The 18,449-nt window shown below is 33.7% G+C and overlaps 1 protein-coding gene across 2 annotated transcripts in view; it reads left to right on the top strand.

Moving 5' to 3' along the window:
• LOC127710861 (lithostathine-1-alpha-like) overlaps nucleotides 1-18,234 on the top strand; it is a 420,068-nt gene extending 401,834 nt beyond the window's left edge. For both annotated transcript variants that reach the window (XM_052216821.1, XM_052216820.1), the window contains exon 7: nucleotides 17,711-18,234. In XM_052216821.1, coding sequence (XP_052072781.1) covers nucleotides 17,711-17,920 — 210 coding nt within the window. In that variant the 3' untranslated portion in view covers nucleotides 17,921-18,234. The remainder of the gene's footprint in view (nucleotides 1-17,710) is intronic.
• Nucleotides 18,235-18,449: the final 215 nt, after the last annotated feature.

Raw genomic sequence — 18,449 nt, 5'->3', positions numbered from 1 at the left:
GCATCGACCCAGTGGTATTAATAGTTATAAAGCCAAACCAGTACAAAGTTGAAGAGCATTGAGGACCCAAAATTCCAGAAAGTTGTGCCAAATACGGCTAAGGTAATCTATTCCTGGGATAAGATACACTTTCCTATGTTTAGTCTTGTATTGTTCAATAATTGATTTCAATGAAAAAATATGATCAGCTGTACGATTATGTTCCATAAAACCAATTTGGTTTTTGCTTATCAAATTGTTGCATTGGGTAAATTTTAACAATCTGGCATGTATAATCTTGTTAAACACTTTTCCTAGGTTTGAACTGATAGAAATTCCTCGATAATTTCCAGGGTCAGCCTTACTACCCTTTTTGTGAAGTGGAACAAGAAGACTCTCATTCCATATTATTGGAAAGATACCTTCATTAAAGACAAAATTGAATAATTTAACAAGAGATTACATGGTAGAATTTGTACCATTTTTTATCATCTCATTAGAAATAAAATCAATGGATGGACTTTTACCATTTTTTAATGATTTGATGGCCTTTAGGACTTCACATGGTGTGATTACACCATTAAGCTCATTTATATCATTATTAAAAGGTAGTTTAGCCTTTAGACTTTCAAAGTTTTTTATGACATTTTCTTGAAAACTATTCATTTCGGGGTGTTCAAGAGTTAGTTTTTCAAAGTGTTCCTTAAAAGAATTATAAGGTAATGATTCATTTATTTTACAAGTTGATGACTGATCAAGTTTGTTAATCAATTTCCAGAAAACTTTAGGGTTGGATTCTACACAATTATCCAACTCATTACAAATCTTTTCTTTGTACTGTTTCTCTTCATATTTCATATCTGAATGACAAAACAAACTGCTTTTTAAAAAAAAAAAGTCAATACGTGAACCTTAGAACTTTTTTTTATGCTAATTATTATTTAAGCTGAATTGTAAATTATATCTCAGTATTTTCATTACCATGTGTGTGGAGGATAATATTTTCTTTTTATTGTAAATCAGGACAATTATGGCATGTTGAGAGTGGTGTTAAATATATTCTTATTCTTATCTTATTCTTATCTTCTTATAAAGTAGGGAGATAAGGAATGTTTTAATTTCAATAGTTTATTTCTGGATGGTGTTAGCTTTCATTTTTATACGGGCGCAAAAAATTTTTGCGGTCGTATATTGGTATGACGTTGGCGTCGTCGTCGTCCGAAGACACATTGGTTTTCGCACTCTAACTTAAGTTTAAGTGAATGGATCTCAATGAAATTTTTCCATAAGGTTCAATACCACAAAAGGAAGGTTGGGATTGATTTTGGGGGTTATGGTACCAACAGTTAAGGAATTAGGGGCCAAAAATAAGCATTTTTGTAACTTTCAGACATAACTTGTGTGTTAGTGTATGGATCTCTCTGACATTGTACTACAAGGTTCCATATCACAAAAGAAATGCTGGGATTGATTTTGGGGGTAATTGCCTCAAAATTTTAGGAATTAGGGGCCAAAAAAGGGGCATAAAACAAGCATTTTTCTAGTTTCATGACAATAACTTGTGTGTAAGTGTATGGATCTTTCTGAAATTGTACTACAAGGTTCCATATCACAAAGGGAAAATTGGAATTGAGTTTGGGGGTAATTGCCCAAATGTTTAGGAAAAAGGGGCCAAAAATAAGCATTTTTCTAGTTTCCAGACAATAACTTGTCTTCAAGTGTATGGATCTCTCTGAAATTGTACTGCAAGGTACCATACCATGAATCATAAGTGGGTTCAAAAAATTGGTGGGGGGGGGGATTTTTTTTTCTTTTTTTTTCTTTAAAATTTTCCATTTTAAATTGGTTATTTCTGATTTATATATAAAAGCAAATAATAATGATATGGTTTGAAAAGGTAAATTAAAATTTTTTAAGTTCTTAGACCACATTCATTCTGTGTCAGAAACCTATGCTGTGTCAAATATTTATCACAATCCAAATTCAGAGCTGTATCAAGCTTGAATGTTGTGTCCATACTTGCCCCAACTGTACAGGGTTCGACCTCTGCGGTCGAATCAAGCTGCGCCCCCAGCGGAGCATTTTATTACCAGTGTGAAAGGTTAAACTACTACCAATGGATGACACTTCTAGGGTGTTTGTTGGTAGAGGTAATATTTCAACTAGAATCTCAGTAATTTTATATATTTTTCTTTTTAAAATACATATTTAAGAGCAAGTACGATATTTTGTTTCATAAAATGTGAAAGTTTTATTCCTACCAAATAAGACTAAATCTACTTGCTTACCATTTTATTTTGTGCTGAAAATCCCGTTCCACCTTAGAAATAGGTTTGGATCCACCTCATACATTCAATTTGCTGCTTATACATATATACTTTATATACCTGTCCAAATCCGGAGCCTGTTTTTTTGTTTCCTTATTATCGTGTCTGTTTTTCGTTTTTTTTCTTTCATAAAAATATTGCCATTGCTTTATATCTTGTACAACACTGGTCAATTTGATGTCATTTAGCTCGCTTTGCTAAGACTCAACATTCAACGCCATGTTTATTGAAAAGTTCTCTCATTGGCAAGCATAGTTTACCAAATATTATATAATCATATGAGTCGCAGGATAATTCGATTATTACGAAATGCGGTTCCTTAAATCAACATATATACGTATTAAATCTCAAAACTTTACACTGTTCTTTGCTAACTTATGTTTGTTGCCTATAATTCAGAAATTTAACAGTGTTTTGGGATTTTTTGCTTAAAGTTAACTTTTTAAGCATGGGTCCCTTTTCAAAAGTCTCCCAACTACTACCTCATATGTGAACTTAAGTATAGGGGAAATTTTGTTCGCTATGTTAAAGAAATCTTCTACTTGCTCTATTTTCCTTGCGAAGACCATAAAACCGTCATCTCTATATTGACAGTGTAATTTGATGTTTTCTTTCCATTTGAACTTATCTAAGATATTTATTAATAGGACAGACAGATGCAGATATGTTTTTGCTGGTGAAAATATACCACCTATGGAGGGGGCGCTCCTATATCTTGTTTGTATAACTTTCCATTAAACTCAAATTTATTGTTTCTTAGAATTAATTAAACAAATGCAGTTTAATCTTTTTTGTTGAGAATCTTTAAAGGGTATTCTTTTGTGTCAATTAATTCTTCTGCATTGGTAACTGTTTCTTTTAAATTATCAATGATCATATTTGTGTACATTTACGTTTCATCATAGGCAATACGAATGCATTCCCTTTTTACCTCGTGTGTTTTATTAATGAAATCTTTTGTATCTTGAACTTACAAGTTATGCCTCTACAAAAATGGTTTTATATATGATCATTTAATCTCTCAATGCGTCTCGTGGTAGAGTTACACTTATTGATGATCAGTTGTAAGGAACATTAATTAATGTCTCCTACTAGTTGACCATTACTCAATGCCTCATTAATTATTTCTAGATTAATTTAATGAATTTTTGAAAGACTGAGGTACATGTGTCCATGTTTTGAATCATTATTATTCTTTAAGAGTTATACGTATGGGAATCTATTTCTATTTTTTTTCTATATAGATTATCAACTATATCTTTTATTACCATATAGCATATAAGTGAGGTTAAGCGAACTGTGTAAAGTTCTTTATTGCCAAGTTTTAGATATCTTAAATGATCCGTATGGAGGTGCTCTTAATTGCAGGAAGCTAATACAGATAAGAAATATAAATGTTCCGAATGAACAATAATTAGGGTTCCGAATATTCCTCCATTTTATCTATATTTCTAACTAATTAATATGCGTGAACCCTCAGGGGTTCACGCAAACAACAGACAATGGCTGCCATCAACCGGAAATGTAGACAATACCGGATCAGATTCCGGGAACGGATAAGGCTTATTCTGGGTTTGCCGATCAAATACAATAAATAAATTTAAAAAATCCAAGCAGGTCACAAAATACAGCTATGAAATATAAACACTAGAATTGAAAATCAAAAGATATATGAAAAAGAAAGAAGAAACAGGAAATATTTTATACAGAAACTCTAAATTATTTTTAGTTTACAAATAATTTTCATGTCATGTGACATTACTTTTCTTTATCACTGAAATGCATTCAAGCAATTGTGCACAACTTTCATCAAAATATACACTCTTGTCACATGATTTTGTTTTTGTGCATTTTGGAGAGGAGTAGGCCATAAGAAGTCACAAGTTTGTTGTATTTTGTCGGATAACATACAATAAGATTTAAAAAAAAAATGGTCTGGTAAAATTTCATTCGGTCTGGATAAGCTAGTAGGTTGTTTACCAGACCGAATGTCCTGTAAAAATAAAATTCATTCGTGTAGTCTGAACTTGTGTTACAATTTAACTTTGCATTACATGGAAAAAAAGAAAATGTAGAAAATAAATGTTTCAAAAAAATTGTGAACATTGACATTGAATGAAAAAAAAGTCAATTTGTAGTGGACAGAAGTATAATTTTTTTATATTATACCTGCTTTAAGATACAGTGGCGGATCCCAGGGGGTGGTCCGGGGATAAAAACCCCTCTTTTTTTGGACGATCAATGCATTTGGATGAGGACATATAGTACGTTGGAACCCCCCCCCCCCCCCCCCCCCCCCCTTTATCCTGGGTTAAGACCCCCCCCCCCCCTTTTTAAAATTGGCTGGATCTGCTCCCAAGATAAGAAACTATATAAGATGAACACATTATATTGCTCGCTCTTAATCAAGAGAAAAAATCTGAAAATCCAAAAGTCCAGAAAGGGATTTAAAACATTGTAATCAACACAAAGAAAACTGAACAAAAAGCTGTATTGCAATCTGATATCATGCAGTTCACATCATTCCTTTTATTACAAGTTTTTGAATTTTTTTCCTTAAATTTGAATTCAAAAGTCCTACAAACAACTGTTGAGTCCTTTAATTAAATTATTGTTTGAAAATGAATGATTAGTTAAGCTGATCAGTATATAAATGCTTTGTTTAAAAAAAGAGATGTGGTTTGATTGCCAATGCGATAACAGACTAAAAACTATCCACCAGAGTCTAAATAATGTGTGTGTCATGTCTGTTAGCAGTTATAAGTCACTTTACAGACATCAACAATGAATACATTTCATTGTTTTAAGGCAGATGAGGAAAAAGCGGAATTGTAGCTTTTTAGCTTACTACATGAGTATATAAGAAATATAATAATATAATAATATAAATAAGGAAATAAAAGAGACATAAAAGACAGGACTACATATAAAGTGTTCCCTTACTAATCCTTAGAGGAGCTGCTGTATACTTAGAAAAAAGGATGTTGAGGACTTGGCCACATCAAACAGCATTTTTGACACTACATTATAGCCAATTGCAATCTGCCCTATAATGAGTATTAAAATTAATGCCTAGGGTGGGAATTTAACCCATGTATTTTAAATGAATTTTCCCGCGTTTCGGCTAGTAATAGCGGGAAAATGTCTGTATTAACGGTTTGTTAAAAAGGTATTGTCCAATCAGGATTTGTTTGTAATCACAGGTAAAAGGTAAACATGTAAATGTATCTCATTTCTAGCCGTCCTTTGAAACGTACACATCAAAAATGGACGCCGAACTTCAAGAGCAAATCCGAATTCAAGTCTCGAATATTTTGACGGTAAATCAAAATGACATGATGAACCAAATGAGGTCAATTATTTCCAGTGAAATGGGTAAGATGCATGTGCAGCAGCAACAGAATGTCCTGTAAAAATAAAATTCATTCGTGTAGTCTGAACTTGTGTTACAATTTAAATTTGCATTACATGGAAAAAAAGAAAATGCAGCAGCAACAGATTGCAGAAACACAGGTCTCGAAGATAGAAGCTACCTTGACGGATGGGCCCAAATTCAAGAAACGAGGGAATGAAGAACAGTTCAAACAAAACTTGAAGGTGCTGAGCAAAATGAAAGAAGCTGACAGTCTTTTAGACGACAACAATCCTACACAAGACACCGTATGCAAAGCCAAGGAAAAGTTATCGGAAGGTATGGCTTTAATGAACTATAGGCAAAAGTTAATACGGATTGCTGATTCATCCGAGCTCGGCTGGCGAGTCGTGCATGAATACGAAACCAACCCACTTGCAGAGGTATTCGGAGGATGAAAGGAAATTATACAAGGCCGAGAACAGAGCAGAAAGAAAAGCGAAGGCTGAAAAGACAAAGAAATCTTGACGAGTACACTCCTATGTTGAACCAGCAGAAAAGGCAGCTATGGCAAGAAAACCTGGCTGATGTTTTAATTGTGGTGTGAAAGGGCACTGGAAACAGGAATGTCCTAAGCTTCAACAGCAAAGAAAAAATGATAAGATAAGTAATCTCAATACTTTTAATAGTTGTAATTTAGAAGTACACGTAGATAGTTCATGTATAAAGATTAATACAATTAAATCACCAGTCAATAGTTTGAAAAAACACATAAACAAGTGGAAAATCTTCCAATCAAGTGATTACATTTTAAATGTTATTGACAAAAGTTATATGTTACCGTTAAAAACTTTACCCGAGAACGTTTTATTAGATAATAACAGATCAGCCAAAGACAACAAATCATTTGTAAAAGATGAAATCGAGAAATTGTTGTCTAAGGGTTGTATATCAGAAGTATTTAAAAAGCCTAAGTTTGTAAATCCACAAACGGTTGCAGGTAACAAGTCAAAACTTAGATTAGTGCTTGATTGTCGTCACATCCACCCACATTTATATCAATTTAGATATAAGTATGAAGATGCAACTGTGGCAAGAAAATTGTTTTCTAAGGGTGATTATCTGTTTTCTTTTGATTTGAAGTCAGCTTATCATCATATAAAGGAGTCTAAATTTTACATATTTAATGTGTTGTGTTTCGGTTTGGCTACAGCAGGTTTTATATTTCCAAAAGTCTTAAGAGAGGTTATAAAGCATAGGAGATCTAACAATATATGGATCCTTATGTATCTTGACGACGGTTTAGGTGGTGCTGACAATTATGTTGAATGCACTACGGTTAGCCATAAAATAAGGGCAGCTTTAATCGATTTTGGTTTCATTATTGCTGAGGAAAAGTGTAACTGGAAGCCGGTTCAAGTGATAACTTTTTTGGGAATGGTATGGGATATTTCTGAAGGTATAATTAGAATAACAAAAGAGAGAAGGATAATAAAATGTATATCCTGCATATGTATCAGGTTACCAGACAAACGTGTGATATCAGTAAAGCTATTAGCTTCAGTTATTGGTCAGTTAATATCTACACAGGGTGTGTTGGGTACAACTGTAAGGTTAAGGACTCGGTATGCTTATGACTGTGTTCAGGATAGAACATCATGGGATGCACCGGTCTGGGTTACATCAGAAGTAGAGGTAGAATTAGAGTTTTGGTCATCAAATATAGAAAGGTTAAATGCAGATGGTGCATTATTTAGTCAGTTGACAAACGAAGCATGTGATGTAAACATGTTTTCGGATGCCTCAGGTGAAGGCTATGGAGGATATATAGCTAATGAGTTAGGGAACACCAAAACGGTAGAAATGTTTGGTGTATGGGATGCACATGAAACAAACATGAGTTCTACTTGGAGAGAACTTGAGGCTGTTCATAGGGTTTTGAAAACTAATTTGCCTGCATTGAATGGGCAAAGTGTAAAAATTCATACTGATAATAAAAATGTTGAAACTATTTTGAAGGTAGGTAGTAAAAAGACTCACTTGCAAGATATAAACATGGAAATTCAAAATGCATGTGAACAAAGCAAAATGGATACCGAGAGAAAATAAAACACATGCAGACACTTTAAGTAGGTTGAACGATTGCGATGACTGGGGTGTACAAACATGGTTGTTTCGTATGCTTGATAGAGAATGGGGTCCTCATACAGTAGATCGCTTTGCGTCTTCATATAACAAAAAATGTGATAACTTTAATTCCAAGTTTTGGTGTCATGGAACGAGCGGTGTTGATGCTTTCAAACAGCATTGGGATAAAGAAAATAACTGGCTAGTCCCACCACCTTCGTTAGTTACAGAAACAGTTAAAAAGATGTTGAAAGATAGAGCAGTTGGTACGCTAGTTATACCCGAATGGAAGTCGGCTCCTTATTGGCCGGTCTTTTCAGAGGGTAACGGATTTAAATATTTTGTTAAAAATCATAAGATCTTTCCGGGTTCAATGATAACTCATAGAGGAAGGGGGCGAAACGGCATTTTTGGTATGATTAAACAAAATTTCTATTTCGTTGCTATGCGTGTTGAAGTTTAGGTTGTTTGATTATCATAGATTGCATTTCTGTTTTCCAGGAATAGGATTGACAGAAAAAAATCAAGGAAGATGTGAAAGATGCCGGCGTAGACGAGGAATCTGAACTTTTCAAGTATGCAGAACATATGTCCAGTTACATTGTGAACAGTAGAAGTGATAACACAGCAAAATCGTACTTTTATGGATTTAAACGTTGGGAAACATTCATTAAATAACATGGTTTTCAAGCTTTACCAGCACAGCCGGTTCATATAGCTTTATACATAACTTATTTGCTTGACTCGGGTGCTACATGTAACACTATTAATTCTGCTATTTATAGTATAAAATGGGTGCATGAAATGAGTAATTTTGCAGATCCAACACAAAATCATATTTACATTCTTTGCAAGAATCTGCTAAGAGAGTGGCTACCGTTAAGAAGCACAAGAAGGACCCTGTTCCATTAGATATGTTATTGCAATTGTGCAGAATGTTTTCAAATAGCCAAGATTTACTTGTGGTTCGTGATTTAGCGATGATCAGATTTTACTGTGTTTTGCTGGGTTTTTGCGTTACGATGAGATTAGCTCTCTTTTGTGTAAAAATGTTAAAGTTAAATCAGATTATTTAATTTTGTATATAGAGAAGAGTAAGACCAACCAGTATCGTAATGGTAATGAAGTTTTAATTTCCAAGGGGAATACCGTTGCTTGTCCATATGAGATGTTTCTGAGATATGTAAATCTTTCAGGTGTCAATTTGGAATCAGATTTTCTCCTTTTTAGACCTATTTTCCGTTCTAAAAGTATTTGTAAACTTATATATAAAAACAAAAAGCTTAGTTATACTACAGCCAGAGAAAGCATTATTTCTAGACTGAAACTAGTTTCAAAAGACCTGAAACTTGGATTGCATTCAATGCGGTCAGGTGGGGCTACTGCTGCAGCAAATTCGGATGTCAATGATAGGGTATGGAAACGACACGGTCGTTGGAAAGTGACAGTAGCAAGGATGGTTACGTTGTAGATTCAGTTGAAAAAAGGCTGCAAGTGACCAAGCATTTAGAGTTGTAAATATTTTTTGCTTTTCGTTCCGGTTCCCCCTATATTTGTAAGTTTTCTAGCGTACTTGACGGGCTAGTCGGCAAAATTAATTTTGTATTTAATTTGTTTATTAATTATGGTAAACGTACATGGTGTACATGTAAGGAGGGTGTAGGTCTGTCAGTCGTTAATAGAGTAAATACATGAATTTTCCCGCGTTTCGGCTAGTAATAGCGGGAACATGTCTGTATTAACGGTTTGAAAAAAAAGGTATTGTCCAATCAGGATTTATTTGTAATCAAAACTGATTACAGTTAAAATGTATCTCATTTCTAGCCGTCCTTTGAAGCATACACATCAAAATTACATTTTGGATGATAAATTTAATGTATGCGTAGTGTAATTTTTGTACCACCGCAAACAAAATTTTGTGGTCGTATATTGGTATGACGTTGGCGTCGTCGTCGTCGTCGTCGTCGTCCGAAGACACGTTGGTTTTCGCACTCTAAATTAAGTTTAAGTGAATGGATTTCTATGAAATTTTGCCATAAGGTTCAATACCAGAAAAGAAAGGTTGGGATTGATTTTGGGGGTTATGGTACTAACAGTTAAGGAATTAGGGGTAAAAAAAGGGGCAAAAAACAAGCATTTTTCTAGTTTCGTGACAATAACTTGTGTGTAAGTGTATGGATCTTTATGAAATTGTACTACAAGGTTCCATATTATAAAGGGAAAGCTGGAATTGAGTTTGGGGGTAATTGCCCAAAACGTTTAGGAATAAGGGGCCAAAAATAAGCATTTTTCTAGTTTCCAGACAATAACTTGTGTTCAAATGTATGGATCTATCTGAAATTGTACTGAAAGATACCTTACCACAAAGGGAAGGCTGGGATTGATTTTGGGGGCAATTGCCTCAATATTTTCGGAATTAGTGGCCAAAAAGGGTAAAAAAAAACCAAGCAGTTTTCTAGTTTCAGGACAATAACTTGTATGTAAGTGTATGGATCTCTCTGAAATTGTACTGCAAGGTACCATATCACAAAGGGAAAGCTGGGATTGAGTTTGGGGGTGATGCATCATAAGGGGGTTCACAATTTTTTTATTTTTTTTTTGGGGGGGGGGGGGGGGGGGGGGGGTTCCTATTTGTTCTTTAAAATTTTCCATTTTAAATTGGTTATTTCTGATTTATATATAAAAGCAAATAATAATGATATGGTTTGAATAGGTAAATTAAAAAGTTTTAAGATCTTAGACGGTAAGACCGCATTCATTCTGTTTCAGAAACCTATGCTGTGTCAAATATTTAATTATAATCCAAATTCAGTGCTGTATCAAGCTTGAATGTTGTGTCCATATTTGCCCCAACTGTTCAGGGTTCGACCTCTGCGGTCGTATCAAGCTGCGCCCAGCAGAGCATTTTATTATTTCACAAATTCTGAATTTAAATTTTAAAACGTTATACAGATTATAGGTGGATATTTTGATTGGGAATGAAAGTTCATTATCAACGCAAGTTCTCGTATTGTCCCTATGAGACGGTCTGTCGAAAGATATTTTTGCTAGAGAACACAGGTTTCCAGAGCTTTTATGACCATCAAATACTATATGGTTTTATCTCTGGTTTTTCCTGAGTGTGTCTTGGCCGTTGGTACGGGGAGGAACTTTCTTAGGTTATTTGTAAATGATCAGTGATTAATAAATGTATAGATGGTTACTCAAACAATGTTTGAAATATTTGTTATATATATGTTTGTATATCTATAATAAATTCCGGCGTCCAGCGTACTTGACGGGCTAGTCGGCAAAATTAATTTTGTATTTAATTTGTTTATTAATTATGGTAAACGTACATGGTGTACATGTAAGAAGGGTGTAGGTCTGTCAGTCGTTACTACAGTAAATACTATACTCTATTGTTCTCTTTGTACATACATGTATATGAAAAATACCAAATGCAAAAAAATGCTGTAATGTAAATATGGTAATTACCTGTACGAAATGTGACGCCCTGTAAATGATACGGAAACCAGGCGTATAAATCATACTTTATCCTGGCGTCATTGCAGTGTTTACGGAATGCATGTCCAGGCGGAAACCAGGCGGAAACCAAGCGTAACTGTGGCGGAAACCAGGCGTAAAATTATGCGTAATATTTAAATGAGTACGCCTGGTTGACAGAAAATCAGGCGTAATATGCAAATGAGTACGCCTGGTCAATAAATAAACCAGGCGTAATGTCCTTACATAATACTACACTTAATTTAAATCAGTGTATTAATACCCTAGCTGTGTACTTTGTGTTTTTGATACAAACTTGTACTCACAGTTGCTTAAAGTTCTCACTGTTTGACATGAAACTTGAAATATTAACCATTGAAGAAGCTATATAAATAAATACATATTAGACAGACACTGGCTCAAATAAGTTTAAGTTTAAGTAAGAATTATGACAAATAGTTTTTCTTGAAATAAAACTAGCATTTTGACTAAGTTGTTTTGAAAATTAAAATAAATGTCATTTAAACTAAAAAAATCAATGATAATACTGTAATTTAACTTGTGAAAGATTTAAATGTTATTATATATCCAAGGATGAGGGTTTCCAGAATTTGAAATTAATGGTAAAAAATAAAAAAAATAACTTAGTTACTCACATAATTATTATTTACCATGGCCATGTATACTATTTTCCTTTCATTTCACAATTTTCATTCATCAATTTGATTCCATAATTACAATTTCAAGTTCTTTCAAAAAGCACAAAAAAGCTAATTTCCCCTGAATATATGAAGCCGCCATATGTCCAACTCTTGGCAGTCTTGCAAGCTAATACCAGAGAGCCAAATTTTGAAAAAATTTCCCATGATCCTTTAAGGAAGTTCGCTACTCCGTTTCAAAATAACAAGATTTTCATAACACTAGTATATATTGATAGGTGATTAATAAAGGAACAAAAAGAGCAAAAATAAAATATAGGTCAATGTGCTTGTTTTCGAGATATTAGCCATTGAAATTTTGGCGGGAAAATATTCTCTCTTGATTTTTCATAGCTTTATCATTGACAAGTTAAAGTTCTCAAAAACTATTAAAAAGTAACAAAGATTTTATGACTTTTACAGATGACTTATGATTATACATGTAAAAGATTTATAAAAAGAAAAATGGGGGTTAGTGGGCAAATTTTTTTCAAGGCATTCAATTGGATAAAACCAGAGGATTCCGAAAATCTGACAAAAAATCCAAAACATGACAAGCGAACATCCTTAATCAAAGCATTATGGGTATTACGATTTACGCCCTTCCAACAGTTTTACACCCCTAGGAAAATTTACGCCTGGCTTATTTCAATTTACGCCAGGTTTACCACTTTTTTCTACGCCTGTAAATGCTACAAATTTACGTTTCCTGATCCAGTACGCCTGGATCTGGACACGTAACTACGACTTACGCCTCGTTTACGCCAGATTTCCAGGCGTAATACGCCTTATAATTTCGTACGGGTAACATCATTACAACCTCATTTTTTTTAATAAGGACCTAGTAAAGGAAGTCCCTGATGGCCTGAACCTAGCTAGACATATTTCTTAGGCAAGGTGTATTATATAACTCTTGAAAGTATTAAAATGCAATTGTAAAATTAACTTTATCTGCTGTTAAACAATAATAACACAATAGTGGTTATTTCTAAGTATTTAGTAACAACAATGTGCAATTTAGGTAAACAAACATCAATGATCGACCACGTGTTTTTCTCGGCTGTGCTTGAATTCAAAACGACCCATCAGGTTTATTTACACGAACTTTTGCTAAAGCAGACAGTTAAACATATCTGTTTACCTTAAAAGTTCTATAAAAATGCATTTGCTGTCATGACTTGGGTATGCATGGAAATATAATGAAGATAACATTGATTTTTTACCGTAAAAATTGAATACACAGACATTCCTCAGCTATACACACAATGACAAAAAACACATCCCACTTTTGTAACGAATGATGGTAACGTATAGCCATTTTATAACAGTAAATGCCATTGAATAAGCTACCCTACACAGTACATAATATGCAAATTAATGATTGGATACGAATTTGTGTCACCTCTCAAATTGATGGGAAAATGTAAACATTGGAATCCGCCATTTTGACGCAGGAAACAAACTAATTTTCAATCTTAGATTAAAGGGCATTGCGCACATTGCCAGCGTATCATGCATAACTAGTCATGTGCAAATATATCTTTTAATTTGTTTTCTACAGCTAACTACTCTATGTTTTAGTTAATTTAATGTTTTAATTTCCTACAGAACGGAACATCATTCTCAAAGATGCCATAGAAAAAAATATAGGTGACGCTGTTTGTGGGCGTAAACATTTTACATACGGGTACTTTTTGTGTCGACAGATTGACCTTTATCTGTCAGATTCAGGCGTTTGCCGTTCAACTGCATGCGCTCATGGCGCAGCTCTTTATTTTGTGCTACTGTAGTGCCAAAACCCAAATGATTTGTTTTTCGTTATGATTTTTATCAACATCATAAATTCAATACCCCACCCTTCAAATTTTGATTTTGTTTACATTGTTTTGTTTTTATACACCCGTTTACGGGACGTATTAATGTGGTATACCGTTGTCCATCAACATGTCGGACAATAACTCAAAAATTCTTTAACTAATTTTGATGAAACTTTAGTGAATTGTTACATATATTGACATAAGTTCCCTTTCAACTTTTTATTTAAAATTTCTGATTTTACATTTTGGAGTATTGGGACTTTATTCGTGAAAAAGGGAGATTTTTTCGGACAATAACTCAAAAATGCTTTGAGCAGTTTTCATGAAACTTGGTGACTGGTTTATATCTATTAAAATAAGCTCCTTTTTATTTTTTTTTTATAAACTTCTGATATGAGTTATGGAACTTTATTCGTCGAAAAAGCGACGGACGCCGCTCTTTATTTGATTTAACACCCATTTCTTTAGCGTTAACCGAAATCCATACCCGCTCTGACTCTTAATGAATCTACCATGTCATGGATCCTGTAATTTAAGTGATAGATATCCAGAACCTGTTCGTATGATAGTCCTAGCCAGAACCAAGACACAAGCGTTATAATCGTAAAGCTAAAACCTTTCGTTGATTTGTAAAATTTGTTTCTTCTTTACATGATGTGAAAATTTCATTACGTGATGTGGTTACTTCTTTACATGATGTTAATTCTTCGTTACGTGATGTGGTTACTTCTTTACATGATGTGAATTCTTCGTTACGTTATGTGGTTACTTCTTTACATGATGTGAATTCTTCGTTACTTGATGTGGTTACTTCTTAACATTATGTGAACATTTCATTACGTGATGTGGTATCTTCTTTACATGATGTGAATTCTTCGTTACGTGATGTGGTTACTTCTTTACATTATGTGAGCATTTCATTACGTGATGTGGTAACTTCTTTACATGATGTGAAAATTTCATTACGTCATGTGGTAACTTCTTTACATGACGTGAATTCTTCGTTACGTGATGTGGTTACTTCAGTACATTATGTGAATTCTTCGTTACGTGATGTGGTTACTTCTTTATATGATGTGAAAACTTCATTACTTGGTGTGGTTACTTCTTCACATGATGTGAATTCTTCGTTACGTGATGTGGTTACTTCTTTACATGATATGAACATTTCATTACATGATGCGAAACTTTCTTTACGTGATGATAAAAGTCAATATGTCGTATTTTTATAACATTGGGCAAAAAGATAAACATTGTAATGTCAAATGGGTATTACATGGCAAGAAACACATATGACGTTATGTAAAACGAAACCTCTCGGACGTTAGTACATTAAATGTTATAGAAAGAATTAAGGGCATAAGGGGAAAAGTGGGCATGGCAAGTGTAAATCAAATTCCTGAAAGAATAGGCCTAGGGAAACATTGGGGAGCACATGCCGATCACAGGGACTCGGTTAGCAGAATAAAATTTTGTTTATCGATGTTTTTATCATTTTTTTTTTACGTATTTCCGGTCTATTTGTATTACATTAATTAGTAACGTCCGGTCTGTGTTTTTGTTATATGTTTTTCCGCTTTGTATCGATCTGATGAGTTATGCTCTTTTCAACTGATTTTTATAGTTTGATGAGTTATGCTCTTTTCAACTGATTTTTTATAGTTTGTTCTTATGTTGTGCTGTTACACCGATGTCCAAGTTTAGGGGAGAGTTGACCGCTCACAAACATATTTAACCCCGCCACACTCTTTATGTACATGTCCCAAGTCAGTACTGTTCATGCCTGTCATATTTGTTTTTCGTAAATTGTTTTGTTATAAATTATGCCATTATATAGTTTCTCAATTGAATTGCTTCATAATTTTCATTTCGGGGTCTTAAATAACCGACTATACGGTGTGGATTTTTCTCATTGTTATAGACCATACTATAATTGCTTACATCCACTTCATATGATCTTTGGTGGATAGTTGTCTCATTGTCAATCATACTTCATCTTATTTTCATATAACTCACAAACATGTCGTTTTTGAATAACATAGACGAAATAGGAGATATATCTGTCATCCGGAAATTTCCCAATTGTTTCGTTTATTACAACGATAGTCCCTCATACATAATGAAAGGAAAAAAGGAAATTTTCATCACAAATGGGGGAACATAACTCACTGGTTTCTTATCAGATACATTCACTAAAATCGAAGATATTAAAATGTACATGAAACTTAAGGGGCTCAGTAATTATGCTTTAAATTACTACACTGACTGTATTATCAACTACAAAAGTTTTTTTTATTGGCGTCTTTGTTTGATTTAATTGGAGTGCGTTTGAAATGTTACCTTTTTGCAAAGTTTCTGATTAAACTAAATTAGATTAACTTTATGAACTATTTTAAACAGTAATATTGAACGATATTTTTAAGAGAAAAGTAGTTAATGCATTAAAAATTTGAAAAATAAAATCATGTGTGTTTCTCTGTTATTTCGAAAAGCAATCTGCCTTTTGTAGTTTTGTTAAAACAGTGTACTTTTAAGCCTTGATTTTTCTAAGATACTGATCATAATGTTGAATGAACCCTTTTGACAGACAGTTTTATTTTTCCAATATTTGTCATTATAATTGATTTAATTAGATTATTTACTGTCAGACGTTGTATGTGTTGTTCTTCACGATAAGATTTCCTTCACGATCCTATACCAGATATTTCACGATCCAGTCGCAATACTTGATCACCGTTACTTATTCTTTCACGATCATTTTTCTCGATATACCGAATGACAGCCGTGAATACAGTTACTACTATACAATAGGCATTAGTTACTTTCTGTAATTTTTGCAATATATTTATATATAAAACTTATTTTTCCCAAAAAAGATAAAGAAATTATTGTGAGGTAATTTTTAGTTGGATTTTTATCAACTTGATACCAATAGACATGATAGATGCAAAACTTAAAGTCGGGTTTATTTTGTTATAACTTTTATTGTGAAGCGTTTTCCTTTTTCTGATTATGCAAACACAACTATTTTTATCTGATAGAAATTTGCTATAATTTCAACCGAGTTATTTTGCTCTCCTGTTGAAAAATTGGCACCCAACTGAAAACCCACCGTTAGATCTACTTACCCTTCCGGAGCACATGAGATCATCACCGGTAATTAGTGAAGTTCGTGTTGCTCAGTCTTTATTTTTTATGTTGTGTTTTGTATGCTGTTGTTTGTCTTTTGGTCGTTCTTCGTTTTTTGCCATGGATTTGTCGGCTTGATTTCGTCTTATGAATTTAAGTATGAATGTCTCTCTTTTAGAGAAAATACCTAATCAGGGTAAGTGATGTAGATATCTTATTTATAGTATAATGGCTCTTGAGATGGGAAAATGTACGGTGTTTTCTCTTACCTAGATATAAGCGCCCTCCATAAGTTGTACTAGTGAGACAGAGTACACATTTACATGTAGCTTAGTTGATAGAACGGCGCTTATTAAGCCAGGGATCAAGGGTTCGAAATCCGACTGAAACAGTAATTAATTTTGGAAGGCAATTCACGCCCTCCTGTTGAAAAATGGCCCATAACAAAACAAAATCATGGCTAGAGAAATACCTAACCAGTGTACGTGATGTAGATATCGTCATTATATAGTAAAAACCTCTTAGGATAGGGGAGTGTAGCGTTGCTTTCCCTTATCTAGTAGATAGATAATTGCCCTCTATTAGCTGCACTAGCACTCCTTTGCCTCAATTGGAAGAGAGGTGGATGACTATTCCTATGGTCCAAGGTTCGAATCCCGGCTGGTACAGTAATTACTTTTGGAAGGCAAAAATTATACAACTGTAAAATTACAATTGGGTGTATAATTATATAAACTCCACGCTGGTTAACTTCTTCCAGCTTCCTGAATGATTCATACTTTTCTTAAATTACAGTTATCAACCTATTATCTCTGGACAACTGGACAAAAACAGAACGACAAATGGAGTTGGGGCACTGACAAACCAGCTTTCGAAGGTGTTAAATGGCTTACTGGACAACCTGATGGGGAAGGAAAATGCATAACAATCTATACAGCAAATGGATTCATGGACGACAAATCATGTGAAACGAAATTCAACTATGTCTGCAAGACAAAACTTTGATAGGCCATGGTGCTCAAACTATGTTATTAGAATACAATTTTACTTTTGAATCGAATCGGTAGATATTATTATATTTCTTTGTATTCTTAAAACAGATATATGTTGGAATCACATGATGTGTGCATCCTTAAATAATTAAAAAAATTATTAAAACCTTGTATCGAAAATGACTTTACATTTCACTTTCTCAATATGAAATAAAGAATTAAAGACAACTACTGTATGCTACATGTTGTTACCAATAAAGGAAACCAATATTTTATAAATAAATAGTTTATCAATATGAAATACAATAAAATGATGTATGTCCGTTTTATTTTACCATATTCGCAGATGTCAATAACACCTCAAACTGCAGGGTACTGATATGTTAGCATGACATTGTATAATTGTGTGTGGGCTACAAAACTGTTCTATAAATACCCCCACGCCAATGAGACAGAAACTAAACGACACAAGTTTCTTTTTGTGATTGGTAAGTTGTTCTATAAATATCCCACGTCAATAAGACAGCAACTAAACGATACAA

The sequence above is a fragment of the Mytilus californianus genome, unplaced genomic scaffold (genome assembly GCF_021869535.1).
Source record: "Mytilus californianus isolate M0D057914Y unplaced genomic scaffold, xbMytCali1.0.p SCAF_8, whole genome shotgun sequence".
Lineage (NCBI taxonomy): Eukaryota > Metazoa > Mollusca > Bivalvia > Mytilida > Mytilidae > Mytilus > Mytilus californianus.
This window is presented reverse-complemented; position numbering and strand designations above follow the sequence as displayed.